The sequence below is a fragment of the Dermacentor variabilis genome, chromosome 4 (assembly GCF_050947875.1).
Source record: "Dermacentor variabilis isolate Ectoservices chromosome 4, ASM5094787v1, whole genome shotgun sequence".
Lineage (NCBI taxonomy): Eukaryota > Metazoa > Arthropoda > Arachnida > Ixodida > Ixodidae > Dermacentor > Dermacentor variabilis.
In genome coordinates this window covers 35,493,594-35,517,737 of record NC_134571.1, presented here as the reverse complement: position 1 = coordinate 35,517,737, position 24,144 = coordinate 35,493,594, and the positions used below count along the sequence as shown (strand labels likewise).

General features: G+C 45.2%; 1 protein-coding gene across 1 annotated transcript in view; it reads right to left on the bottom strand.

The window, feature by feature from the left end:
• Window positions 1-24,144, bottom strand: part of LOC142578930 (cell adhesion molecule Dscam1-like) — a 348,188-nt gene that overhangs the window by 42,998 nt on the left and 281,046 nt on the right. The window contains exons 13-15 of the mRNA XM_075688636.1: window positions 11,037-11,210; window positions 9,907-10,054; window positions 2,012-2,160 (exon numbers count right to left, since the gene is read on the bottom strand). Of these exons, the coding sequence (XP_075544751.1) occupies window positions 2,012-2,160; window positions 9,907-10,054; window positions 11,037-11,210 (471 nt within the window). The remainder of the gene's footprint in view (window positions 1-2,011; window positions 2,161-9,906; window positions 10,055-11,036; window positions 11,211-24,144) is intronic.

The window sequence follows — 24,144 nt, the reverse complement described above, 5'->3', positions numbered from 1 at the left end:
TAATTGACAAGAAGCTACGATCACAATAAAATACAAGGAGTGTGCTTCCTAAAATTTTGGGCCACGCGCATAAGTTATCAAATCGGCGTGCCCTCTTTCTGAAAATTTGACTATGCCAAGTAGTGCTCGAAAGCTGCACGAAGTAGTCACTTACAAATTTTAAAACAAATGATTAAAATAAGCCTTCAAGGGGTTTGTCGTTCCGTCTTGTTCGTTTTATCTACATTTTCCCTATGCAGCGTAGCATATAAGACGCCTCTATGGTTCCTCTCATTGTGTTTTCTTTTTTCACTTCATTTGTAACCACAGTCACAAAAAACTGGAGGACACAAAAATTAAGGTATGTGGTTTAGTTTAGTTGTGAAACCACTACTAAAGTTCCTGCGTTATTGGCGGCGAGGAGTTACGGAGTCGCCATCTATCGGAAGCGCCTCGCTGGCGTAGTATGAGGGATCACGTGGCGCGCTCCTCATGGGTTTTGATGTCAGCGCTCAATGAAAACACCACGCGCGAGCTCTCCCGGACATTTCTGTAAGTACTTTCGAAACGAGAGAAGTTTTTTACTGTCTAAATAATAATCTTGAGCAAACTGAAATCACAGACTCGTTTACAGACGCTATCTCTTTACCGAATACGTACTAGTGAACGCCACTGCGTGCGGTCGCCGCGATGGAGACTTCCGAACCGGCTTTCTTACGTGAAAGGTGGGTAAACGCTGAGAGCAAACTATGTGAAATATGTTCTTATAGTGTTTGAATAACTAAATGTAGCGTAATAGAATGAAGCCTCAATGCAGCAGTCGCACAGATTCGCAGCGACCGACTGCGCGTCTGCATGCTTGTCCGCGCACTGTTTCGCTTTCGCCGCGTGCGCGCTTTCGCACCGTGCCATGAGCTTTAGGCCGCAGAATATGAGCATTTGACAGTATACAAGCAACCATTGTTGCGTGGGCGCTATCAGAGCTGCTCAAAAATAATTTCATTGTAGAGACTTCAACGTGATGTGCCGTCATGACGATTCAATCTTTTTTTTTTCTTCTAAATTCTTGGACGTTTCAATATTATTTCTCGAGTTGCGTCGCACCGTATGTTTATTGGTGTTTTCAGCGTGCGATTTCCCGCTGCTTCTTTTTTGTAATCCAGTGCACAGAATTCATAACACGAACATATGACCATATGCCATGCTTTTTTAATGTGCTTCTTACCGCTCCCTTTCCACTCCAGTGAACTTGCCAGTATCTATAGCATCGACAAGTTCATAGACCAAACCGTCATGACATTAGTCGGGCAGCGGATTCGGGCGAGCGTCTCAGCGCGCGTTTTCTGAACATCGCAGACCCGGCGCCGTAGCAGAAATCTTCCTCGCGTCTGTGCTTGCTGCATACCCGAGTTGTAGCCGATTACTATTTGCCAGTTTTATGTTTCGCGAGCCAAGCTTCACGCAGCTTCTTGTCCTGCTGCTACGTATGAATGGCTGACAGCGGGCTCCGTTGCGTACGTCCGGCACTGCGGCACCGAGCAATAGCCTACCATGTTGCGCACCTTCAAAGGCAGCCACTACCTATTCTAGTGCTTTCAGTCGTTGTAAAGGAGACGCTCGAAGCGGGAATATCTCGCCACTAAATGAGGACCGCAGCGTACAAGGGAATTTAAAACTCGTTTTCAGCTCGCTTCGGCACTCCCGAAGCAGCCGACGCGTCCGCTATGTCCACGTGATCCCTCCTAGCACGTCACGCCGACGGTGGCGCCAGCTTTTCCAGTGGTGGAGCTCGAGGCCAATATGAAGGTAGCATTAAAGAGGTTAATTCACGTAGGTAAAAGCAATACCTGCATCCAACAAACGATGTTTTCATAAATGTTGCAAACCATTTTCTAATGTCTATTATATATATATATATATATATATATATATATATATATATATATATATATATATATATATATATAAGCCAACTTCGACATATAGATAATTAATGCATTTGATGTCATTAATAAAAAAAACTGGCATTTACCTTGTACAAGAAGTTGTATGTTTGTCTCGTCCGATCCGTATGGGTTTTTTACAATGCAGGTGTAGAGAGCACCGTCCCTTCTTTCTGCCGACTTGATTGTGAGTGTCGAAGTCATTTTTCCCGCCGATGAGTCACTTAGCAGGTTGTACCTGTCGGGAAGCAAGTGACTAGTAAAGGGCTGAATTGAGAAAATTCTGGAAATAACCGTTATTCACAGATACTGTATGAAAACGGCATTGCCTGCTACAGTTGCGTATTCGGGTACTATCATATGTTTAAAGCCTTCAAACAGACATGTCGCGAATGATATCAAAGCTTCACATGCGGTGACTGTTGCCAGAGGCTACGCATGGCTGACAGAGAGCTGCACAATACCCGTCAAAATAGGAATTGCTCAGCTTTTAAGTGAAATCCTATGTTTATAGACTTGCTTTTCACATGCATTCAGCTCGTATAGGAGGAGCAGACGGCAGCTCCATGTTATACGCTTAGGCTGTGGGCCCATGTTGAAAACAAGATAATGGAACAGAGTGAAGCCTATTTGCCTAACTACTAAAACTCCACCCTATGTAGTCTAGCAGAAAAATTCGCGCAAATGAAAGCACAGAACTGCGTCTAAGGTCTCCTGTTAATGAAAAACATACGTTGTGTGCAAGATTTATCGCCTTGTGGGCACACGTCTTAGGCGTAAGAATGAAATTTCGCTTTGACGAGAGTGACGGCCTCTGCTATTCCGTGCCACGCTTTCGTAAGGTTACACTTCAGGCTGGCTCCATAATAATCACTGGCTTTCAGTCCACCTTGAAACTGGTTAAGTTTTCGTTAACATTATAAATGTATGTTAGGATATGTTGGTACTTCCTTAGGCTCCCGTTACTACTTTGCTCCGACGTGTAATTAAGAGGGACTTCCTGAGAAAAATAAAGCAATGGCGATTTAAAAAGTACTGAAAAACAAGCTCTCGCGTGTAGTTACGAAGTCGTCACACATAAGCCTCACGTTCACAATTTAAATTCACAAGCCCAATGCAGTCTATGAAAAAAAAAAGGTAATGAGGCATAAATAACACAAGAAAACTTGCTTTAGTTTGGTGCGTTAACGATTATCACAGACATCAGAAATCACCATTGTCCGCTGATAAAGTAAACCGCACTATTACATTTCCAGAACTGCAGCTTTCTCATCTTCCTGTAAAGCTGACTTTTTATCATTAAGACCATTTATCAGGACAATGGGCAGTTTTTCTATCAAACACGTACGTTGCACTTCAACGGCACTATTTCCGAGTGCCTTGCCATTTCACTCAATCTTGTTGCGGTTGGTATTGCGGAAGGTTACCATCAGAAATGCCCTAAAGGTAAGGCTAAAAATTAAGACCAACAGGAATCATCAGTTACACACACACACACACACACACACACACACACACACACACACACACACACACACACACACACACACACACACACACACACACACACACACACACACGCACGCGCGCGCGCACGCACACACGCACGCACGCACGCACGCGCACGCACACACACACGCGCACGCACTCACGCACGCACACACACACACGCAAACAAACACACAAACAAACACGCACACGCACACACACGCACGCACGCACGCACACGCAAGCAACACACAGAAAACACAAAAAACACACACAAACACACGGAAAGAAAGCAAAATCAGGTAGCCAAAGTTTTGAATTTCGCCAAACAACATATAATCCTGCGTCAGTTCCTAGGTGGGGCACATATGGTTACACAACCTCTATCGGTCCAGATATGAAAAATAGTAGCACACAAAGGAAGATAATAAGATTACTATATTCCACGTTATCGGGTTTTACTTATCAGTCGCCCTAGCCAAGTGGTTGTTCTACAATGCTCTTTAGGAGCTTCCGCACTGACTAAGGGACTCCGTAGTGGTGAGTGTCAGATTTGCTTCATAATTTTTTTTTACAGGAACTTCTAATCGACGAACTAAGTCATTTGAATATTGGTGGGTCAAATGCATGCTTAATCGCTCACAATGGATTATTGCTAACGGCTACAATTGCCCGATGGGCTCCGTTGCCTGCAGTTTGCCCCAAGGATGAGTAATCGGTCCTTTGTTGTTCTTAATATATAGTATTGACCTTCCTTCGCTAGTAACTTCTGATTGTGTTATCCCTAGAGAAATTATTACATATTGTGCTACTAGCCGTCTTCAATCCGACCTAGACATAATAATTTACTGGTGCAGTTCATGACTAATAGTATTAACTGTTAACATGTGTAACGCTATTAATGTTACTAGGACACTTAGCTCCTCTCAGGTATACTATTTAAGTAACCTTCCTTTATAACAGGTAAACTCACACAAGTAACATTAGGAATTGATATCCCTTTGAACCTTGCCTGAGTAACCCACATTAATAATATAGTAAATAATGCTAACCCTGCCCTTGGTTACTTAAGGCGAAGCGTTTTTAAGGCCGCAGACTTGTTGAAGTTGTGGTTTTATAAAACGTTATTACTCCCGAAATTAAAATACGCTACATGAGTCTGGGACCCTAACAACATAAACGTAATTAACACATTACAATTAGTTGAATAACACTACTCGTTTCTTTTTGTCGAATTATAACAGAGCTGCCAGCCACGAAAAGTAGCCTTTCTCTTCCGTCTCTTGCAAGTCGACGTAAAATTTCCTGTTAATAATTATTTCCCAAAATTTTTCACCATAAAACGCTGCCTTCTGTATTCGTACTCCACATTACGTATACCGTCAAACCAATCGTCCTCACGAGGTTCACGTCCCCCCTTGCTGCATAAATATATTTTCCCAGTCATTCGTGCCTCGGATGTCACTAGAGTGGAAACACATTTCCGCCCATATTGTATCCATCAGCGATAATTCCTTATTACGTGATGCCGTAGACAACATTACTTAGGAGAATGCGGTTTCATGTACGAGAATGTCTCCTTTTTTTCGTAATAGCTTCGTTTGTTCTCTACTCATTGCAGTCCTACCGAATTATGCTTGTCAAATTGTACTTCTTACGATGCATTTCTTTTTCGCGTGTAATACTCCCGATAGGACCTGTAACCCACTCACCTCTGTAAAGCGTTGACAGACCTTGAGGGTGTATAAATGAAACGATATATATATATATATATATATATATATATATATATATATATATATATATATATATATATATATATATATATATTTATATATATAGTCATAATCCTAAATCTCGGTAGTTATAAGGCATTTTCACATACGAGTATGCCCCCATAGGACCCCATGCATACCTATGGAGCGCGTCTTGTCACGCGTTACAGATAGACGGACAGACAGACGGACGGACAGATTTCCGAGGAAGGTAGGCATAGAATGCGTACGCATTAAAATGAGCGTTATTGCCTTCCGACTCTATCATAATGAACTGTGGCCGGGATTCGAACACGCGACCGTGTTCTCAGGAGCAGTATATCGTAGCCAGCACACAAATCTGAATGAAGCCCACGATTCGCTGCTGCTGCATCGCCTCCTAACGAGGAGCGCGCAAAGTCGGTGCGCTGGGTGTCTGCGTGCAGCTCCGTTGGATGGCACCACCGGCACGGAGTCTGTAAAGGGAGTCGCATGGTCGTGGACCACGGGCTGAGTGCGCGGTAAAAACTCTATGGAGTACGCTTCCCACGTGTGGGCGTCAGGTAACACGCAGCGTTTTTTATTATTTTTTTTTAAGCGGAGCGAGTAGACGGCAGCTGCGTTTTCAGTTGCCGTGAGAAAAAAAAAACTGATGAAAAAACGTTTGCTTCCTTTTCGTTCTTTATTCACCTCTTTATTTGACTGTTGCGGTGTATTTTCTCGTTCAGTATTTTTCCCCTCGTTCTAGATGCACAAATAAAAGCCGACAAAATTTAGAGAACCCTCAAAGTAGCTTATGTATTGCTCTTTTTTCACCGTGCTTGAGAAGTGCCCTTGGGAGACGCACAAATAGTTGTCGGCAGGCTTTTCATCAGATTTCTGTGCGCTTACGTTTAAATGTTTATATGTGTGAAAAAAGTGAAGCCGAAGGTAACACAGCCAACTAGTGGCAATTGCTTGTTATCGTTCGAAGGCGCATTTAAAATTTATCCATGTTTATCATGAGTTCTAATTTCTTTCTTGTAGTATAATATCAATATAACTAATAACTAAATAAGGTAGAGAAATCATAATATTAAGGCAACTTTTTCTGATGGCTGTTAAACACGTGCAACGAGCTTGCATTTTTGATGTTCTTGTAGGGGCTTTTTTTTTTTTACAGCAGCCTATAGTTTATCACCTTTTGAAAACGTCATTAGTTACATAGTTCGTTTAAATGGCGACAGGTGTTAGCGTTTGCAGCGAGTATCAAATTTGACGTGGGGTGTATTTATCCGGTGTTATTTTTAGTGGCTTCGTTGAAGGGGTGGTCATCATTAAGCGCTGTGTGACAAGTGAAACTCCGTTTCGGAGCTTGTCACTGCTTGTATTTGATATATCTGCCCGAATAACATTTCTTCTCCGGTTCTTAGCACTTTCTAGCCGTACCTTGTCTTATTAACGTATATTATTACACCACCACCACCACCACTACCAACAAGAACAACAACAACAACAACAACAACAACAATAATAATAATAATAATAATAGGCCTAATAGTCGTATAACCATCGTGGTACGGAAGCAATATGATTTTCTAAAAACAAAAAAAAACAAAAAACGAAAAAAAAAACTCTGTGGGTAAAGATGTAAACCAGGCTACACTCACGCAAGGTGTTATGCTATTAGCAGTGCATCACAAACCTTACCCCGCGAGCAACAGAGCGGCCCAGTGCACGCTGCGAGCTTGCGTACCGAGATTGCTCACCGCCGCACGAGCGTTATTCAGCAATGTGCTTTGCACGCTCTGTTCCACAGGGCAATTTCTACTATTGTGTGGCGCCGATGTGTTATGCACTCCTAGTTGCATAAAGAGGTCCGTGCTCGCCCGTAACAGAATGCCTAGTACTTTTTTATGCTTTTTCCGGTGAGCGTGTTTAATTTTGTCTTCTCGTAGTTATACCAATTTTGCATGGCTGCCACGTAAATGATGACTTGCCCCGACTGTGGGGCCGTTAGCTATCTCGCACACATGCTCCGGCGAGGCCCCTCGTGACAGGGACCCAATCGCATTACGGAAGAAGAATGGAGCTCTGCCATCAAGAGCTCAGAACTTTCACGGCAAACGTGGGCTGTCCGGAGAGCCCACGATGCGGCGATTAGGCTCGGCCTACCAATCCCCACGTGGGAGCTGCCCGCAGCTCTGCCTTAAGGCAAAGCTTCTCAGGACCTTGTAAATAAAGTTATTTGTCTATCTGTCTGCGCTGTTAATGAAAGCTGAAACCGTAATCTGTGTGAATTCAAGAAAAGCTTCGGCGTGGCTTTGCTGCTTTCGGTACGGGGAAGAAGTTTTCGACATACTCCAACATTGGATAGTTGCATAAGCGCTGCTGTCCGAACTTCAGCTGATATTAAAAGAAGGTGAGTGGCTTCGGTAACTGTAGGGCTGGTAATATGGATGGTGATAATGCGTGGTTCACGTTGTGATTTTTGGGGGAGCTAATGCAAGACCTCTCGCGCAAGTTAAAAGTGCATTTTACTAAGCCTAAAGCGTCCCAACAGCGCAGCCTTAGACTGTTAACATCGCATCTAAAAATTAATACGTTTCTTTTCAAAGACAAACTCCAACGCAGCGGCAAAGCAAGGCTAGACAATAAAAATTGAAACGGCTCATTGGAAACGTAACGGAGAATATATACGAAGCGTATTTTGGGGCAGCTGCCAAATAATGTGCCCATAGGAATGCAAGCATGCATGTGAGGATCCCAAGCCTGGGCAACGAACGGGTAAATCGTACTACGTTTGGACCCGTTGAAAAAATGTGGAGCGCCTCGTTCAGTTTTCGTACCGTGCATTTAGCTGAAATATACGATGGTCCGAAGAGTGTGTTTTATAACAGTTGAACAGTGGGCACAGGGGACATCACACCTCAAGAGACGGAAACCGCGGTGTCGGACCTCTTCAAAGAATTTTTGACCTAGCATTTTAATCAACTTCTTTCATTACACGTCTGAACCTTAGGCCAGTGATTAATATCGCGGCAAATAAGCAGATTCTACGTGCCCCTTTAGTACTTGCCAGTTGCATGTTCGTCAGTTTCATGCCAGAGTGCCAGATTTCTTTTGAGCCTAGATCAGTTTACTCGGCTGCCCGCATTTGAAGCAAACTTGCTGCAAAGCTACCTTATTTTTGTTATAACACGTTGTTAATTAAGGGGTGGCTTGAAAAACATGTTGTTGACTAAAATTGTTTTGGATATTTGAGTATGCCAGGCTAAGTAGTTAAGAGGTCTAGTGTTTTAGTTGTACGAGTGTGAAGCGTGCACAAAAGAAAAGGGGAGAGAACAGCTGAGCGTCCAAAAACTGGCCAGCCAATATAAAGGCTTGTCATGAGTATATGTAAGCGATAAATTTAAGTACTGAGATAAATAAGTGCGGGTTACGTGAATGCAACCTCCTCGACATGGTGCGCCCGCCCGTGGAACGCGTATGCCACCACCAAGATTTTTTGAGCGGGCCATTGACCTTAACATAAAGCTACTTCGAACTGTTTTTATTCCATTTCTGTAATCAGCCCTGCCCGATTGGTCAAACATATTTAGGGCCACCACCCATTTCGCCTATCTGTCACGCGATGTCACGAACACTGCAAGAACTTCCCGTGTGATATGACGTACCCACACTGATTATGCATCGTTAGACCAAACAAAAGAAAAATAATTATTTCCGATTTTCCACCTTTTTTTCCCGATAGCCCTCCGCTATTGGTCAACAGTTTTCAGACTGCGCCCACTTCTCCTATCTGTCACACGACGTCACAAAACGGTGAAAATTCACTACTTCAAAATGACGTGCACGGACTAATACGCTGAACAAAACTAAATATTTTTCTTAGTAGCCGGAGAATGCCCAGTTGCGGAAGGAATAGGTGGCTGCCTACCGATAACTCGGACACTGGCGACTCGGAGATGCCGGCGAGCATAAATGTATTTGCGCATAATAAACGTTTTCGCGTAGCAGTATAACATTTTAGAGCCCTTTCGGCACGTTTGCGACATCGATCTGCTAAATATCTTTTTTTGCTTAGAAACCGTTTAGCCTTGCGCTGCACGCTGCCGCCATCTTCTACAAGCCACTGCAATCTAAGCAAGGGGAACCGGACCAATCGCAGACGCTGGTACAACCCTCCTGATGCGGTTACCTACTTTTATTGGCTAGCTCGGCTCCACGGAAACATTTTCCATTGCTGTGTGCTCCTTTCCTTCTGTCGGCGAATTAGAGATGAAATGCTTGCCAAGATAGGCAGTGCTATTCGTTTTGAAAGCGAAGAAAAGTGGCCGCCTATAAACAAGGAAAGCGCTTCATTAGGTGATTCAAACAACGCTGCGGGTCACCGTTCGACGCTTGCGTCGTAGGATACGTAAATTTGACGTCAGAACATTAGAATAAAATCAGACTGATGCAGTTTTACGTTATAGGGCCCCTTATCAGATTAACAATCATTATCTTGCAACTCTTCTTGGGCCAAATGCTTTTAATTTCTTTTCATACCGATCGGTTATTAAATTGCTAAGAACGTCATGCCCCCCCAGCCTTGGAAATTTTATACTTTGTAAATATGGAAGGCCTTCAGCAAAGCTGCGCTGGACGAGTTCGCATGTGTGTTAAAACCTCGTTTGTTGCGAATTCATATAGGGTGGCAGCGGATCAGTGATGTGCCTCCACAAGGTGGGCTCGGAAAAGCCCGAAAGTGAGGAACGTACCGTTTTTCTGCAGTGAGGTCCAGTGGGTGCTTGTCCTTCTCCCATGTGATGCTCATGTCGGGGTCACCTGCGGCTTCACAGCGAAGCACCGTCTCTTGCCCTCTTTTCACGTTCTGGCTCGTAAACTTTGAAGGAAAACTCGGGGGCACTGCGGGAACGGAAAGTAAAACAAAACGCTGAATAATTACACGCCGACAAACAAATTATATTGCATTGCGACTTGCAATTTCTGAACGAGAATGCATAACGCAGTTATTATGGCAGAAGTGTTAGCGCGAATTCACCAGGAAACTTTCCTAAACGTTCAGCCGGCGTATTTATTTGCTCGAACCTTTGAGAAGAAAATTGGTTTTACTCGCTAAACGTCCGTGCCAGTTGATGTCAATTTGATATAAAATGCTAGCTTGTCTCAGATTCAAAGCACAAATATACAGCAATATTACATGATTAACAAAGCGGGATAAGAAGAGTTTTTGATGATGCAAATTGCTTTAACAGTTTGCTAACAACTGTGACCGTGATGTTGAACATGCTTGCAAACCCAATGTCGCGAAGCACAATAGTTCTGTTAATGATGAGCCCGCTTGAAGGTCGCCTAATGACGACTGCAGTTGTTTCTGTCATGACACAAGGACCCACAATGCTATGATTCTGGCTCATTGCCTTAGAATTGAATGTACTTCTACAGGCAGTGCCTGCCAAAAATATAGATTGATGGCTTCCCAACACCACAGATGCTCACGTTTACAATACTATAGCATGTGTCTTTCTTTCTGGTTAGTTGGAATATATATATATATATATATATATATATATATATATATATATATATATATATATATATATATATATAGGCGGACGCAACGTGCATGAGAGATCGCAATCTTCAGCTGGTCAACAAGAAAAGTCACTTATGAACGTATTAGTTATATAACAGCATTTATTTATCTATATCAATAGGCAAAACGTAAGTACCACAAGAAAAACAAACTTATCGCGCGTATTGCGAAGAACACCACCATTGCAATCCAACAACTTTTGCAGGAGTGAATATAGCGCTAAGTTTCGACTTTGGAGCTCGTGTCGAAGCTGCCAGTGAATAACATTTCGCAGTGCATGATGGCGCTTACCGTTCACGGCTAGCGTGACAACTCGGCTGAGACCAACGCCAATGCCGTTGTGAGCTTCACAGAGATAGTATCCTCCGTCCGCTAGCTCAGCGTCTTGGACAACCAGCGTGCCGTTTGTGTGCACGTGAATGCGGTAGCTGCCGGAGACGAGCCGAAAGTTCCGTGGTTCAGTGCCTGAAAGACAATGTCAGATGTTATCGGCGCAGGAACACGTGCTGTGAACTTTACCAACAAGAAACGGAACGAAAATTTGAGGGGCGATTTAGCATTACATGCGGGAGAAGTGGGTGAGCATTAGCATTGATGTTGACATGACTGATCGTTACCCATTGTTTCTACGCTTTAGTTATAACCTAAGGCCTTGCCATCTTCCAAACTCTAAATATGTTATGGAGAAAGAGAGCCTCATAACTGCCATTGCTAATATAGACTGGTCTGAAATCAAAGCTTTTAATGATTCTCAGAAAGTATTTTCTAAATTTCTTACTGTAATTATATCACATATTCATAAATTCACTTGTAAAAGGAAATGAAAAAAAAAAGCCTTTGTATTTTCCCACAGTTTATGAATGTCTACAAAGTAATTAGCAGCGTTGCGCAAACGCCATAACCTGTACAAAAAAAAAAAAAAAACTGAAAACCAGCCTTTTCGTACCAAATTGGTTGCCCGATATAAAACGTTAAGTAACGCTATAAATATCCACTTAAAAGCGGCAAAACGATTATATCTAGAACATAAGAAACTTTCAAGCAGGCAATAATAGCGAATTGAAATGGAACATTTTCAACTCCTTTCCAAACAGGAATTCTCGACCAGAACAGGTATCAAGAATTTTGTACGATAATTGAGCGTATAACTCAACCAATCCACATAGCCAACGCCTTCAGGTCCGAATTTTTTCCCAAAGACACACCCTCTCCTTCACAAGTTACTCAACTCAATCGTCTCCCTCACTTATTGATCCTTCTTCATACAAAGCCAGAAGAAATACATAAGGTAATATGTCACCTAAAACCCACAATTGCGGCAATTGATGAAGTCCTTCTTGATAACACTAAAGCGATTGCGTACCTACTTTCTGATATTTTGCCGTATATTACTAATTCGACATTCAAGAGTGGTGTGCTTTATAACGAGCTCAAGCGCGGTAAAGTCATCCCAGTTCTAAAGAAAAGGTGGCAGCACACTAATACATAACTGCCGCCCTATTTGTATTTAACCTTTTTTTTCGGCAATGTTCTCGAGAAATTAATTGAATTGCGTCTAACCGAATACGTCTCTAAATCTAATCTCTCTCCATGCCAACTCTGCTTTCGTAATGAACGCTCCACAGATATGGCACTCATACATCTAACTGACCGTTCCATGTAGATGCTGCAGTGGTGCCTTGTGAGATGGTCATGTATCTTCTTGTCCGTTAGTCATCCTTCATGAGTCGTAACATTTGGCATTTGATAAGCCAGCAGCCATCCACTAACTAGCGACGACGCAGTAAGTTGGTTAGACCTCCACTAGCAGGCGACGCTGCGCAGACACCTCTAATTGCGTTCCTCGTACCTGCGCAGTTCTTTGAAATTAGTTTTGTTCCGGCTACCACTGTTGGCGCACCGAACACCTCGAACGGCACGTTTTCACGCAAGCATGCTCCTAACCTATGTACCTGCGCGAGGCTGCGTCGCAGCCAGTATGAATAGCGAGTTGTCGAAGCATGCGCGAATGTCAGCCTGCTTGCTACATACTAACTTTCCTGCAGAGATAAATAAACAAGCCCTGTGTGCACTGCGCTGGTTATCTTCCTGGGCGCGGAGGCGGATAATTTGTTCTTACAAGATTATTCAACCAACGGAATGAAGCTAAAGTCTAACTCCATGCATCTATTTACTGGCGCTAAGCGCCGTCCCACTTCATGAAATTCACGTGCGCGCAAAAGTAGCATACTGCTGCGAAAGAATTTAGGATGCCAGTTGAGCGCCCCTTTTCACGTAGAAGCAAGCATGTACAAAGCCGACAAAAATTGGAGGTCATTTGTTCGGCACGAGTGGTTCCTACACGGTCCACACTGTTTCTCGGTCCAATCTATGTTACAGGAGCATTTACATCAGCATACTGGCGAGCATAGTAGGAGTTCACTGGTGCAGCGAAACGGCGCCAGACTTCGAGCGCAGCCTTTTACTTACGGCCCGAGCAAACAAAAGTCAACTTCGCACCCCCGTCAAAAGGTCGAAGCCCATTTCCGGTGACCGCGCTTTTGCGCACGCAGCAGGCTCACGTGTCCAGACGGTTCGTAACACGCGCTTCGCCCAACAGAAACTGCACCCTAAAGAACCTGAAGCGACGATGCGAGCAGCAAACCGAAGAGCCGTAGAGACGAGGCAGGGAGGCAAAGAAAGCTAGGTGGAAAGGGAAGCGAACACGTAGCGTGGGAGGTAAAGATGAGAAGACACCCAGCCCCCAGAAGCCAGATGCTGATTCGGAGCCACGTTAGGTAAACAACGGGCGGTCCGCATGCATAAACGCGTACTTCGTCACTTTCGTTGCTCCTCGTCGTTTGGTTGCTTGCTTCGCTTTGCAGGCGCTACCTCAGTCCCTTATACGAAACGCGGTCGGTCAGCGCTTTCCTTTCGCTGCCCTCCCCGACCACCTCTGCGCCGTCCACGCCTCGCGCATGCCAGCGCAAACAAGAAGCAGACGACCCGACCCGGTCGGCACGCAACGGTGCTTTTCCTCTGCTTTAGCGCGTGACGCCCAGTGGCTCTGATAACTGGCGGGCGACGGGAGGACGGGGAAGACGGCGCGGACAGCTTCTTTAATTAAAACTGTCCCGCAGTTGGTGGGAGGAGCGAGCGTGCGTGCGCTGTTTGCCTTAACGATTTGCGACAGTACGTGTAATGAGAGAGGAGAGGGAGCCGTTGCCGGCTCACCCCAGGCGGCTCGTCATCACGGCCTTGTTGTTCGTGTCCGCACCTTCCGGGGGCCCGCCTGCCTGCCTGCCTACCTGCCTGGCTGGGTGCCGTGTATGCACGTATAGCATCGCTAATGGAGACCATCTACAGCGTCAGTTATTGCGCGCCGCGCGAGCCTAATGCGAGCGGCACGCGGACAAGTCGCCGTTGTTCTGCGCGCAGTGCGTGGACACGACGACGAGCGCAGTCTGGACGACGTTAACACTGGCTCGTTCTGCTGGGGCGCGAATGGCCGCCGTACGTCATCCGGCAACAGGCCGCCGTTGCGGGCGTCATAAGCGGCTCAGCGCTGCTGCAGGAACTCTCGAGGTAATTCCCCCGCTACAAGGCTACCAGATTAGGAGCAGACGACACGACGCTCGTACCGTGTTGTTTAGACACGGCTCAGCGATATTTGCTCCGTAATGTCCTTCCTCTTCGGTTTCTTGTTTGTTTTTATCGTTATTATTATTATTTTAGTTTTGTTTTCATTGACTAAATGCATCGTTTTTGTCGAGGAGGTCGGGTAGGGGCACAGTGTCACCACATGAAGATCACGTTTCCCAGAAAATTCGCGAGTCTTTATGCGCTTCCATAAAGTGTACGAACAAGTGTATTACGTCATCGCATCCAGTTACACGTAATTTATTTGACAATTATCTCTCAGGAAGTGTCAGAAATGAAGAAAATAATATTGGGAATTCCTGAAACGTTGACTACATCCCTTCGGGAGTAATTCATAGCAAAGAGAACGCTAACAAGGTTGACGGCTATAATCTTAGTTGCCAAGCTTAGAGGAAACGAAATGTTGCGTTCTTCAATAAATCGGCAGAACTTTGTTGCCGTAGAAAGATCACTTTACTTCCGCGAAGGTGCCTTTGGCGACAGTATCGGCTCGTTTGACGGTCAGTGATATACGCTAAAAAAAAAAAAAGTCCATGTCTACGAGCTTCGGTTCCTGGGGTGGCAAGTGCACGGCAGCATAGTGAAAAGAATAGTACATGTTTGCAGATAAAAATACAGAGCGCTGCAATAAGTTGTGCTTAGCGAAATGTCGAAAACGAACAAGTAGAACTCGGGCGCTTCGACCTACAGTCGACTTTAGCTTCTTTTCTAAACGAATGTGCTTATCCGCCGAATGAAATTTTCCAATCTCATTCACGCGCGTATACATATTTCACAAATATCGACGCGCCACCACGACTTGAGCGCGCAGTTTGGTGAGAAGGGGGGGGGGGGGGGGGGGTCTGCAACGCCCTGCTGAATACATCGATCCCCACGAAGAGCTCAACATAAATTGAAACAAAATTCATTCTATACTTCCTGGCGCTCCGCGTCTTGTTGAGAAATACATTTTTTTTTTATTTCGCCCAGCCTTCATCGATCGGCGCGCATTCGCATTCATTTAACACCCGAGACAATATAGATTTCACCGAGAAGAGCAGTCCGCTCTCGAACCGACGATGCGTACCCCCTCCCCCCCCCCCCTTTCCTCTTTCCTGCCACGCAACTCGCACACCGGTACCGACGACACGCACGCCCGCATCGTCGCTTATCATCGGCGGCAGCGGCTGCCGAGTGGCACGAATTTCTCAATACGCATCGAGAAGCGCCGGGAGAATAGGTGGCACAGCGTGATCGATTTGTCCTTCGCCGAGTCTAGCTAATCTGCGCGTGTGTGCGTACTTCGTGTGTGTGCGTGAGGCGTGTGTTTGTAGTATACATGTCTGCACACAGTGAACAAGGCCTGAAACGAGAGCCTAAGTTGAGAGTGGGTCGGTTGATTGGAGGAGGGAGGCGGCTGGGCGGGCGAGGAGGCGGCGTATATATACATGCCGGAAATCATCGATCGCGCGAACACCGCCGCCGTCGCCGCTGCAAACCGACATTCATACGCCGTGCCCGTAATTCGCTTGATCTTTCGCGCCTCAAGCACGGCTATAGCGGAAGAAGAGGGGAAGAAGAGGGGGGGCGGGGATGCAACGAGACGTCAAGGCGAAGAAGGCGTGCGGGCGACGAGATATCGTCGCCGCCCGAACGCCGGCCCTTCCTCTCTTTTTCTCTCTCTCTCTTCCTGTTCCTCACACGCTGTCGCGCTCTCCCCCTGTGCCTCGTTCCCCTCCTGTCGCCCTGCTGCCCACCCCCACTTTCAGTCATTGATCCGAGGAACATCTTTCCGCTGAGAAGAGTGCGTGCTCGTTTGTTGTACGCGCCCCTCATCGTTCTGCTTCTTTCCTGCCTCCCTTTCTCATTTTCTTCGGTCCCTCTAATCAAAGCGCCGGAACAGTCAAAGAAACGCTTACGATCTCACTTTTCCGGAAGGAAAAGAAAATGAAGGGGTGCCAGACCCGTGAGGGAAGGAAGAAAATAATAATGATAAAAAAGAATGGCATAGAAAGAAATGATATTAGGACCAGGAGAGAGCCAGAAATTACGAAAAAGTAGAGAGCTGGGGAGACGGCAGGCTGAGGGGGGGGGGGGGAGGGCAGGAGGGGGTACATATTGCGTTTGACTCGGCAAGCATGGCGTGACATTCCCTTCCTCGAGAATCTTTATTTCGACGTATGAAATATCTCGCATAAAAGGAAGGAAGGAAAGAAAAAAAACTACTTCGTTTCTCAATATCTGCAATACTTTCTAAATCGCGATGGAAAGAGCGATCGGAAGTTCACCTAAATATTTTGAATGATTAATGGTGGACAGTGTGAGGCGGCTGGGAAAATTATGTGAGCTTCCCGGATGATTTCTGCGCTTGCCTTTATTACGTGCTCGGGAAAATGTCCTCACTCCATAATCCATTTCTAATGCGGGAAGCTACGTTCACTGTCGCAACCTTTACAAAACAGCAAGCTTGGAAGGCTTGCGTAGTCTACAGTGAACAGACCCGGTTTGTGATACAGCGCAGGTGGGCCAAGAAGGCAAAGTAGAAAAGACTGATTGGAACAAAGAAAAAAAGATATGCATCCATAATTCTCTTCAAGATGAAGGCGTACCAGCTAAGTTAAAGAAAAAGAAAACAACCAGCAAGGTTAGGGTTACTACTTGAAACCTTCTACAAAGCCGAGACCGTTCCAATAGGAAAGTTTGACGTGTTGAAGTAGATGTACACAGTCAAAATGACGATGCTGACATAATCGTATCGGATAAAATTGTACATTTTTGTATTTCCACGCTCTTAAGTATGCCGTGTAAACGGGGGCTCGAAGCTTTTCGAGAGGCTAGATTCACTATTTTTCGAGCCCTCGTCTTCCCCAACAGAACGGACTTGTGGAAAGAATTTAGTTTTGATTTTATTTGATAGATTGACTCATTGTTTTAGTTCAGTCCCAAAGTCATGAAAAGGCTATGAAAAACGCCCATAATGGAGGGCCCCCAAACAATTCTGAACACCTCGGACCCTTCAAGGGGAACACAAACCTCTGTACAGAAGCATTTTAATGCGATCCGGTGTCGCAAACAATCCGGAGTCGGCGTCCGGTGTCTACCGTCTTGTGAGCAAAATATCATTCCGGACCACGCATACCGAACCCCGCAGAAGCGTTACTGAACTAACCCAATTTCTCAAAGTAAAACGCATAAAGAAACTGTAAGCTCCGACTTATACACAACCTACAGACATGACAACGTCGGATCGTAGTTTTAATATACGAGAAAACATAATTCTGTTACGCGGAAACGCAAAGACAAACCCCTTTGCTAGCGTTTCTAAAATTCATACAGAGGTGCGCCCCGCGCGGTTCTTTGCAAATATACCATCCAGGAGCGGACCAGGAAGTACCTCGGTTAAAAAAATACAAATACGTTGGCATATGGATGCACGATGACAATAGATATATGGAAATACGGAAAAAAAACAATAACAGTAAAGGGGAAGAGAAATGCGACCTTAATGAAACACGGAGCGCTATGGGGATACAATAGGTACGAGGTGCTCCAGGGTACGTGGAAACGTTCAATTGTTCCAAGACATACATTTGGAAATGTGGTTGCTTAAAGCAATAGTTCTGCGGAAACCCGTAAGGTGGAAATCCCGGGTTGGTTCCGGGTTCGAGTCCCGGACCAGGACGAATTTTCCATCAACTGCGAGGTTTTTCTTTCGAGGAACCCGTGTCGGTTTCCTTACTAGCAATTTCGACGAAGGGGTGGATGTCTGATCTTCTCTTTTTTATTAATGTGGTTGTTTGCTTGAAATCAGGGGTGGAATCACCACTCGATGTCAACAAAGGTAAGTGGGACGCCTTACATTGGGCGCTCACGCGATGACTGCAAATGAAGTGATATGGGCTGGACAAGTTTTGAAGTGAGGGAAGCTCAGAGTAAATTTGATTATGAAGAACGACTGAGGAAAATGGAGGAAATTAAACGGGTGTTCAGATATTTGTACAGGAAAAAACATTGATTAACAGTAGAAGAAAAGAACCAGGAAGCTTACCCGCCAGTATGCGACCGATATGGTGTGCAACATGGCAACAAAGGACGCCAAGCGTAAAGTCAGGGAGGCTGAGACAATCTCATGGGTGGCGGAAATGGAAAAGAAGCCTGATGTGAGTAGCTAATTAAGAGGAAAAAACGAAATCAGGAAAGAAACAATTTGTGATAATTTAAAGGGAAGCTCTTTACTTTTAGGTGCGCGATCACAATGCCTTAGAACACGCACTCGTAAAGCGAGATACAACAAGGAAGAAGAAGGATGTGCTTGCTGCGGTAAAGCTTACGTAACGATGAAGCGTGTTTTATTAGAATTTGAAGATATCTGCCCAGCGGTCGATTTAGGCACCCTCTGGCCTCCTTGAAGCTCTTGGGTACAGCGAGAGCAGGGGGAAACCAAACATGTCCGCAATAGATAGAGATTAGTAATAGGCGACATAAATATTGGTGGAAGTAGGGAAACGACGAACAAGGGAAGCGTACAAAAAAATGTAAGTTTGGTGATGAGAATTCTTCGTGTTTTTTCTTCTTTTTTTAAAAAGATAGATAGGACATTTGGCAATATAATAACAAGACCTCGGTGGCGCAACTCACCGCGCCGTTACAAAGGGGATGCTCATAGCATTCATCGATCCATCCGCGGCCCACACAAGGGGCAGTGTTTTTACATGAAAGCTCACCTTCGCGCATAACCCGCCGCCAGCGTTTTCCGTTAAACATTAAGGTTACATAAGCTGAAGTTGCCGGGAAGTGTGCGAATCAGTCAAGCATCTTTGAATGCTATTGCGTTCCGCTCTTAAAGGCGAAGCTTAAGCGACCGCCAATTTTTTTCATTGTCATTTCATCAAAATGCAGCTAACGTTATCGGAAATTCCACCCTTGGACCTCGTGCCCAGATAGCAAAACACGAAAGCCACTGTGCCACCAGCTCAATATTGAGGGCAACACGCTAAACGAAAAGAAAGAGCAAAAGTCTGCGGACGTCGAAAAAAGAAAGGAAGTCCCATATGGAAGGCTGAAATGGTTTGATCGCTTTAAGTAACGAACGTGACAGCTACGTAAGCACCGTGGGTACGATGCTTGACTCTGGCGTCAAAATGACGTCAGACCTGCACAAGAAGAGCTGGCAAGACCATTTCAGGAGAGGTTTCAGCACTAGAATCAGAATCAGAATTTATTGTTAGAATTTGGGTCAAATTAAATGTATTTAGTATGCAGGAGGAGGTCCCATAGTCAAAGACTGTATCGGGACCTCCTTGGTTCTGAAACGGACAGAACCAAAAACAGTTATTTCAAATAGAAACAGATATGTAGCTCTCTGGATTCAGGATACATACATTACGGATCGGCTGTTATGACCGTACCGATCTGTAGGCTCGAGACTGCGGCTTAGTCTGAATCACGAAGAGGGTGTTTGACAGTTAAGAGTGGGACAAATCGATGACCACATGTAGAGCGCAAAAATAAAAGCACTGAGCAATTTAGGTATGCACTCTACCAATGGAGAGATAATAAGAGGCTTCTAAGCATTTCAGACTGACTCTCCTGGTTAGACGTAGGAGTGATAATTACTCCACTTTCTTGTCCATTTTAACGCGCAGGCACGTGACAAATCAGTAAGTTAATTTTCAATATGTCTTCTTTCTTTTAAGAAATGAGCCCGTATATTAAAGCAGTACTAACTTATTTGAGGGAACGTGTGCGAATTTCGAACACGATTTCTCAAAGCTTTCGTTTGTAAGTACTCCTGGTAATATGTAACGGTAATGGTAACGCTAGTAATATCTTCAGTATCAGAAGCTATGCTGCCACCTTTATTTTTTAACGTGTTGCTAAACTGAGATAGAAAAGTGACTAAATACTCTCTAAACCTTGCTACAATGTCGTTAAAGTCGTCGCTAAGATAGCCAAGTAAAACTTAAAGAATATTTGCGTTTAGAAACGCTACAATATAGTCTAAGATGGAGTAACACATCTACCAAAGCGCTTTTCGGTCATCCAGTGTCCGTGCAGTTGAGCAATTAGCCCCAAACTTACTAGCATTGTGTAGGGCAATGCTTTTATTTCACTAATATATTTACAAAACAACGATGATGACAGCTAGAATTATATGTCTGCCTTCAGACTGCAAGGCTGCGGATTCAGTGGGACTAACAAAAAAAAAGCACATGTAATTCGATTTTACTAGCATAAGAACAGACTTACCCCCGTATTCGGAGATGCATCTTAACTTTAACAGATTCACAGATTCAGATTCAGATTTATTCGTTCCAAAAAAAAAAAAAGAAGTAATTACATGAGAAATATACAGACGAGGGTCCCAAAGTGAAAGAACTGTAGTGGGACCCTCAGCCCATGCTTGACTTGTAGTAAATGACGCCTCGTGTGAACGTGCCCAAGACGCTCATTGTGTTTCCGTTAACGCGTTAACGACGGGCGTCATTTATATCAAGTCGACCGTGGGCTTCACGTTAACGTGTATTTCTCAATACGAGGGTTAGTTAGTGTTATGCCTGCATATTTTCTAGTTCTTGACGCTGGTGAAAGTAGAACTAAGTTCCGGGAGGCGCGATCGCCCTGTTAACTCCAAGATGATAATTATGTGACTTTACACAGGTCAAATGCTACGTACCCGCCCTTTGATTCACCTTGAACAGTATCGATTTTGTCCGGAAGCCGTGAGGAACGCAAACAGTGCGTTCAGATTCAAGTAAACGATTCCGACCTCTCCGACATGTTCCCCTTTGTAGAGCGAAACTGTGTCTATATTATTCACCTCCCGTGTTCTGGATCTCTTCGTACAGTCAATTGCATTTTTTGATAAGTGAATTTACTTCAATGCTTGCGAATGACCACCAGTCAAAGATGTTTAGTGAAACTGCAGCATCCTAGGCTAGCGTTAGGTGGGTTTAATAAAAGATAAAAAAACATGCACTATGTGAGCAGACTGGGAAGGCCATTTTCTTTGGCGAAGTTAACCGCAGAGCAAGGCCTCCATGAGTGGAGACCACTGTTGCTTCATCGTGACCACAGAGCCCACACGCCATGCAATTCATTTCGTTCTCCTGAATAATAAAGTTGCCTCCCAGAAAGGCACATTCGACTCGGCTTTCTCAACGTCGAAGTCTCTGATACGTCGCCAATTCTTCAATCTCCTCAGTAAAATATCGCTGGCCGCTTAACACAAAATTGTATTTATAAACTGACGAAAATGTTACTTAATCCAACCACGAAATTGTTAAAATGGCAATGCTGGTTAATACTAGCTGAAATTTTCTCCTACGAGCAATTCTAGTTTAAGAGGTTTTCATCAGTACGGGTCCAGCATTACGTGACCACCGTAGAGCACTAGGACATGCTGGCTGCTTGTGATGGTAAAAAACCGCAAGAACTAACCAAACCCGTTTCATTGCGTGCCCACGAAGCGTCTAGACCGCTGTTCGCGAATCAGCAGCGAGACCGCATTGATGCCAGCGCCCCTTCATTCGGTCGCTAGGAGGCGAAAGCACTACTTCACGCGTTCTTCTAACTAATCGAAGGCTCAAGCGAATGGTTACCACATCTACGGGCGGACAAGAGCCTAAGAGCTGCCACAAAAAGCGATTCGCCGAGCGTTGGATGCGCGTGGCTTCGCGAACACGCCACCGCGCCATCGAGCTTCAGAAACGCGTACGTTGCGTGCTGCGCCGAGCTCACGCGACCGCTTGCCTTCATCAAGCGAAGGACACAAATTGCATTGGCTGCGCCTCAGCTAAGAAGTTCCCTAACTTGTCTTTCTTTTATGCTTTAGACCTTGCTGATTACGAAAGAAAAGTACCGATACCTTAGCTCAATGATTCAAGCACCCTCGCGTAACATTGCCAAAACCAAGAATCTTACGAATGTGGCCTGTGGCATGTTAGACAGTGGAAGGGCAGCAGGGCGGCAGACAGTAAGAACAGTCGTTCTTTTATTCTTTTACCTAGCAGACACATTCGTATGAAAGCGTAGTCTAGAGCGCGTGAGCGGTACTCTCCTTCTTTTCTGCACCACACTTTTTTTATATAGTTGTGAACCACTCTCAGCAGATGTAGGAAAGTTCTGAAAGGCCAAAGCGCCTCAATATAAAGAAATACAGAGACGGAATGCAGAGCTTGAAGTCCACAACATGCGAGGGCGCTACCATCTCTATCAATATAAGTACAAAAAAAGAGCAGAGAAAACATTTTGCCACCTACTCTCGTGGGTTTTCATTTAATGCAAGATTAATACGGCGTTTTCAAAAATACATTTTTTACATTCTTTGGCAAAGATAACAGCGAAGAGGAATTTCCACATGTTTGTCTGCTGAAAGTGCCTCGTCACGCCACACCCTTAAACAAAATTACACCCTTTGGGTCGTATCTTGCCACACAACAATAATCGTCATTCGTCTTGTCCGCATTGCCTTTCTTTAACGCTGCGAGCCCGGTACTTCCAAGTTGCCAACGGCATGCGCGTTATTAGCATGACAGAGCATTCTCGACAGGAATGTAGCAAGAGCAGCGTTTTCAAGAAAGGAAACGCAAGCAAGACAGATGACGGTTATCGATGTGTGTCAAGATACGACCCAAAGGGTGCACATTTGTTTAGGAGTGCACTTGCGTAGTATTCTGGACATCGTCGAATTCCGCTTTATTGTGAAATTTTGTGATGACGGCATTTCGAGCCAATCAGAGAGGCCGTGGCAGTCCTCTGGGCCATATAGAGATGACGAGATGGCGAATTCGACAATATGGCGGCATTTTAAAAAGCCCAGAATAGTACCGCTTGTTACGAAAATCACTTTGATACCTAAGAACGGTGCTCAGGACGTCAAAAGTTAGCAGATACACTGGGCCCTCAGGTGAACTGTGACACAGAGTTTGTTGTTCTTGTCGGTCCTCTTTTTCAATAGTAACATAGTATGTTTACATTGGGACCTCACAGGCTTGTGATGAGTCGTCTCGGCACATAGTATATTGGTGCACGGATGAAGCCTGAAGCCATTATACCAGTGCATTTAACGGGTATTCACATGGTGGAGAAACCCGACTGTTTCCTTCGAGGAGCGTGTATCACATGACGCGCCGTCGTACTACTTCCGCGTGGATGACAGATGTTTTGCACAATCGCTGCAGACCATTCGAGCGCAGAACGTTAGAGGAGGCGGATTTAGCAGTTAGTCCGCAAGTCTGACAACTTTTGCTTCATTGTCTTCTTTCGGCCCTCCGTAGCCCGCGGCGGCTTGCCATGCCGGCGACTGAGCATGGAACGCGCGGCAACTATAGGAACTGAACGCGCTGCACGTATCGGCTGATAAACCGGCTGCAGGCTCAAGAAGGTCAAGCGTGCGTGTTGACAACGAGAAAGCTCGCTGTTTTATGTTGTTCCCTTCTACAGTGCGCTTGGCGGTTCCGACCGTGTGGTGGCGTTCACACGCCCGCGCTTCCAACGGTGCGCCAGCTGGAGTCGTCTAGTAGCACCGCTTTCCCTTCGGCCTCCGAGCTGCCCGTGTAAGTCAAGGGGCAGCGGAGGGAGTTCCACCGCTACGCGACGTCACACGGAGCTCGGAGCAGATTTCGCCTTCATTTGAATATACCCGTTTAGTTTCAGGAACGTTCGACCGCGTAAGGCACTCAGGGTATCACGGAAAGAGGTTTTGATACCCGGGAATTCGAGAAAGGGCGAAGGCCTCTAAAGCGATGGCGAATGCTCTTGTTTGCGTGTTTACGTTCTG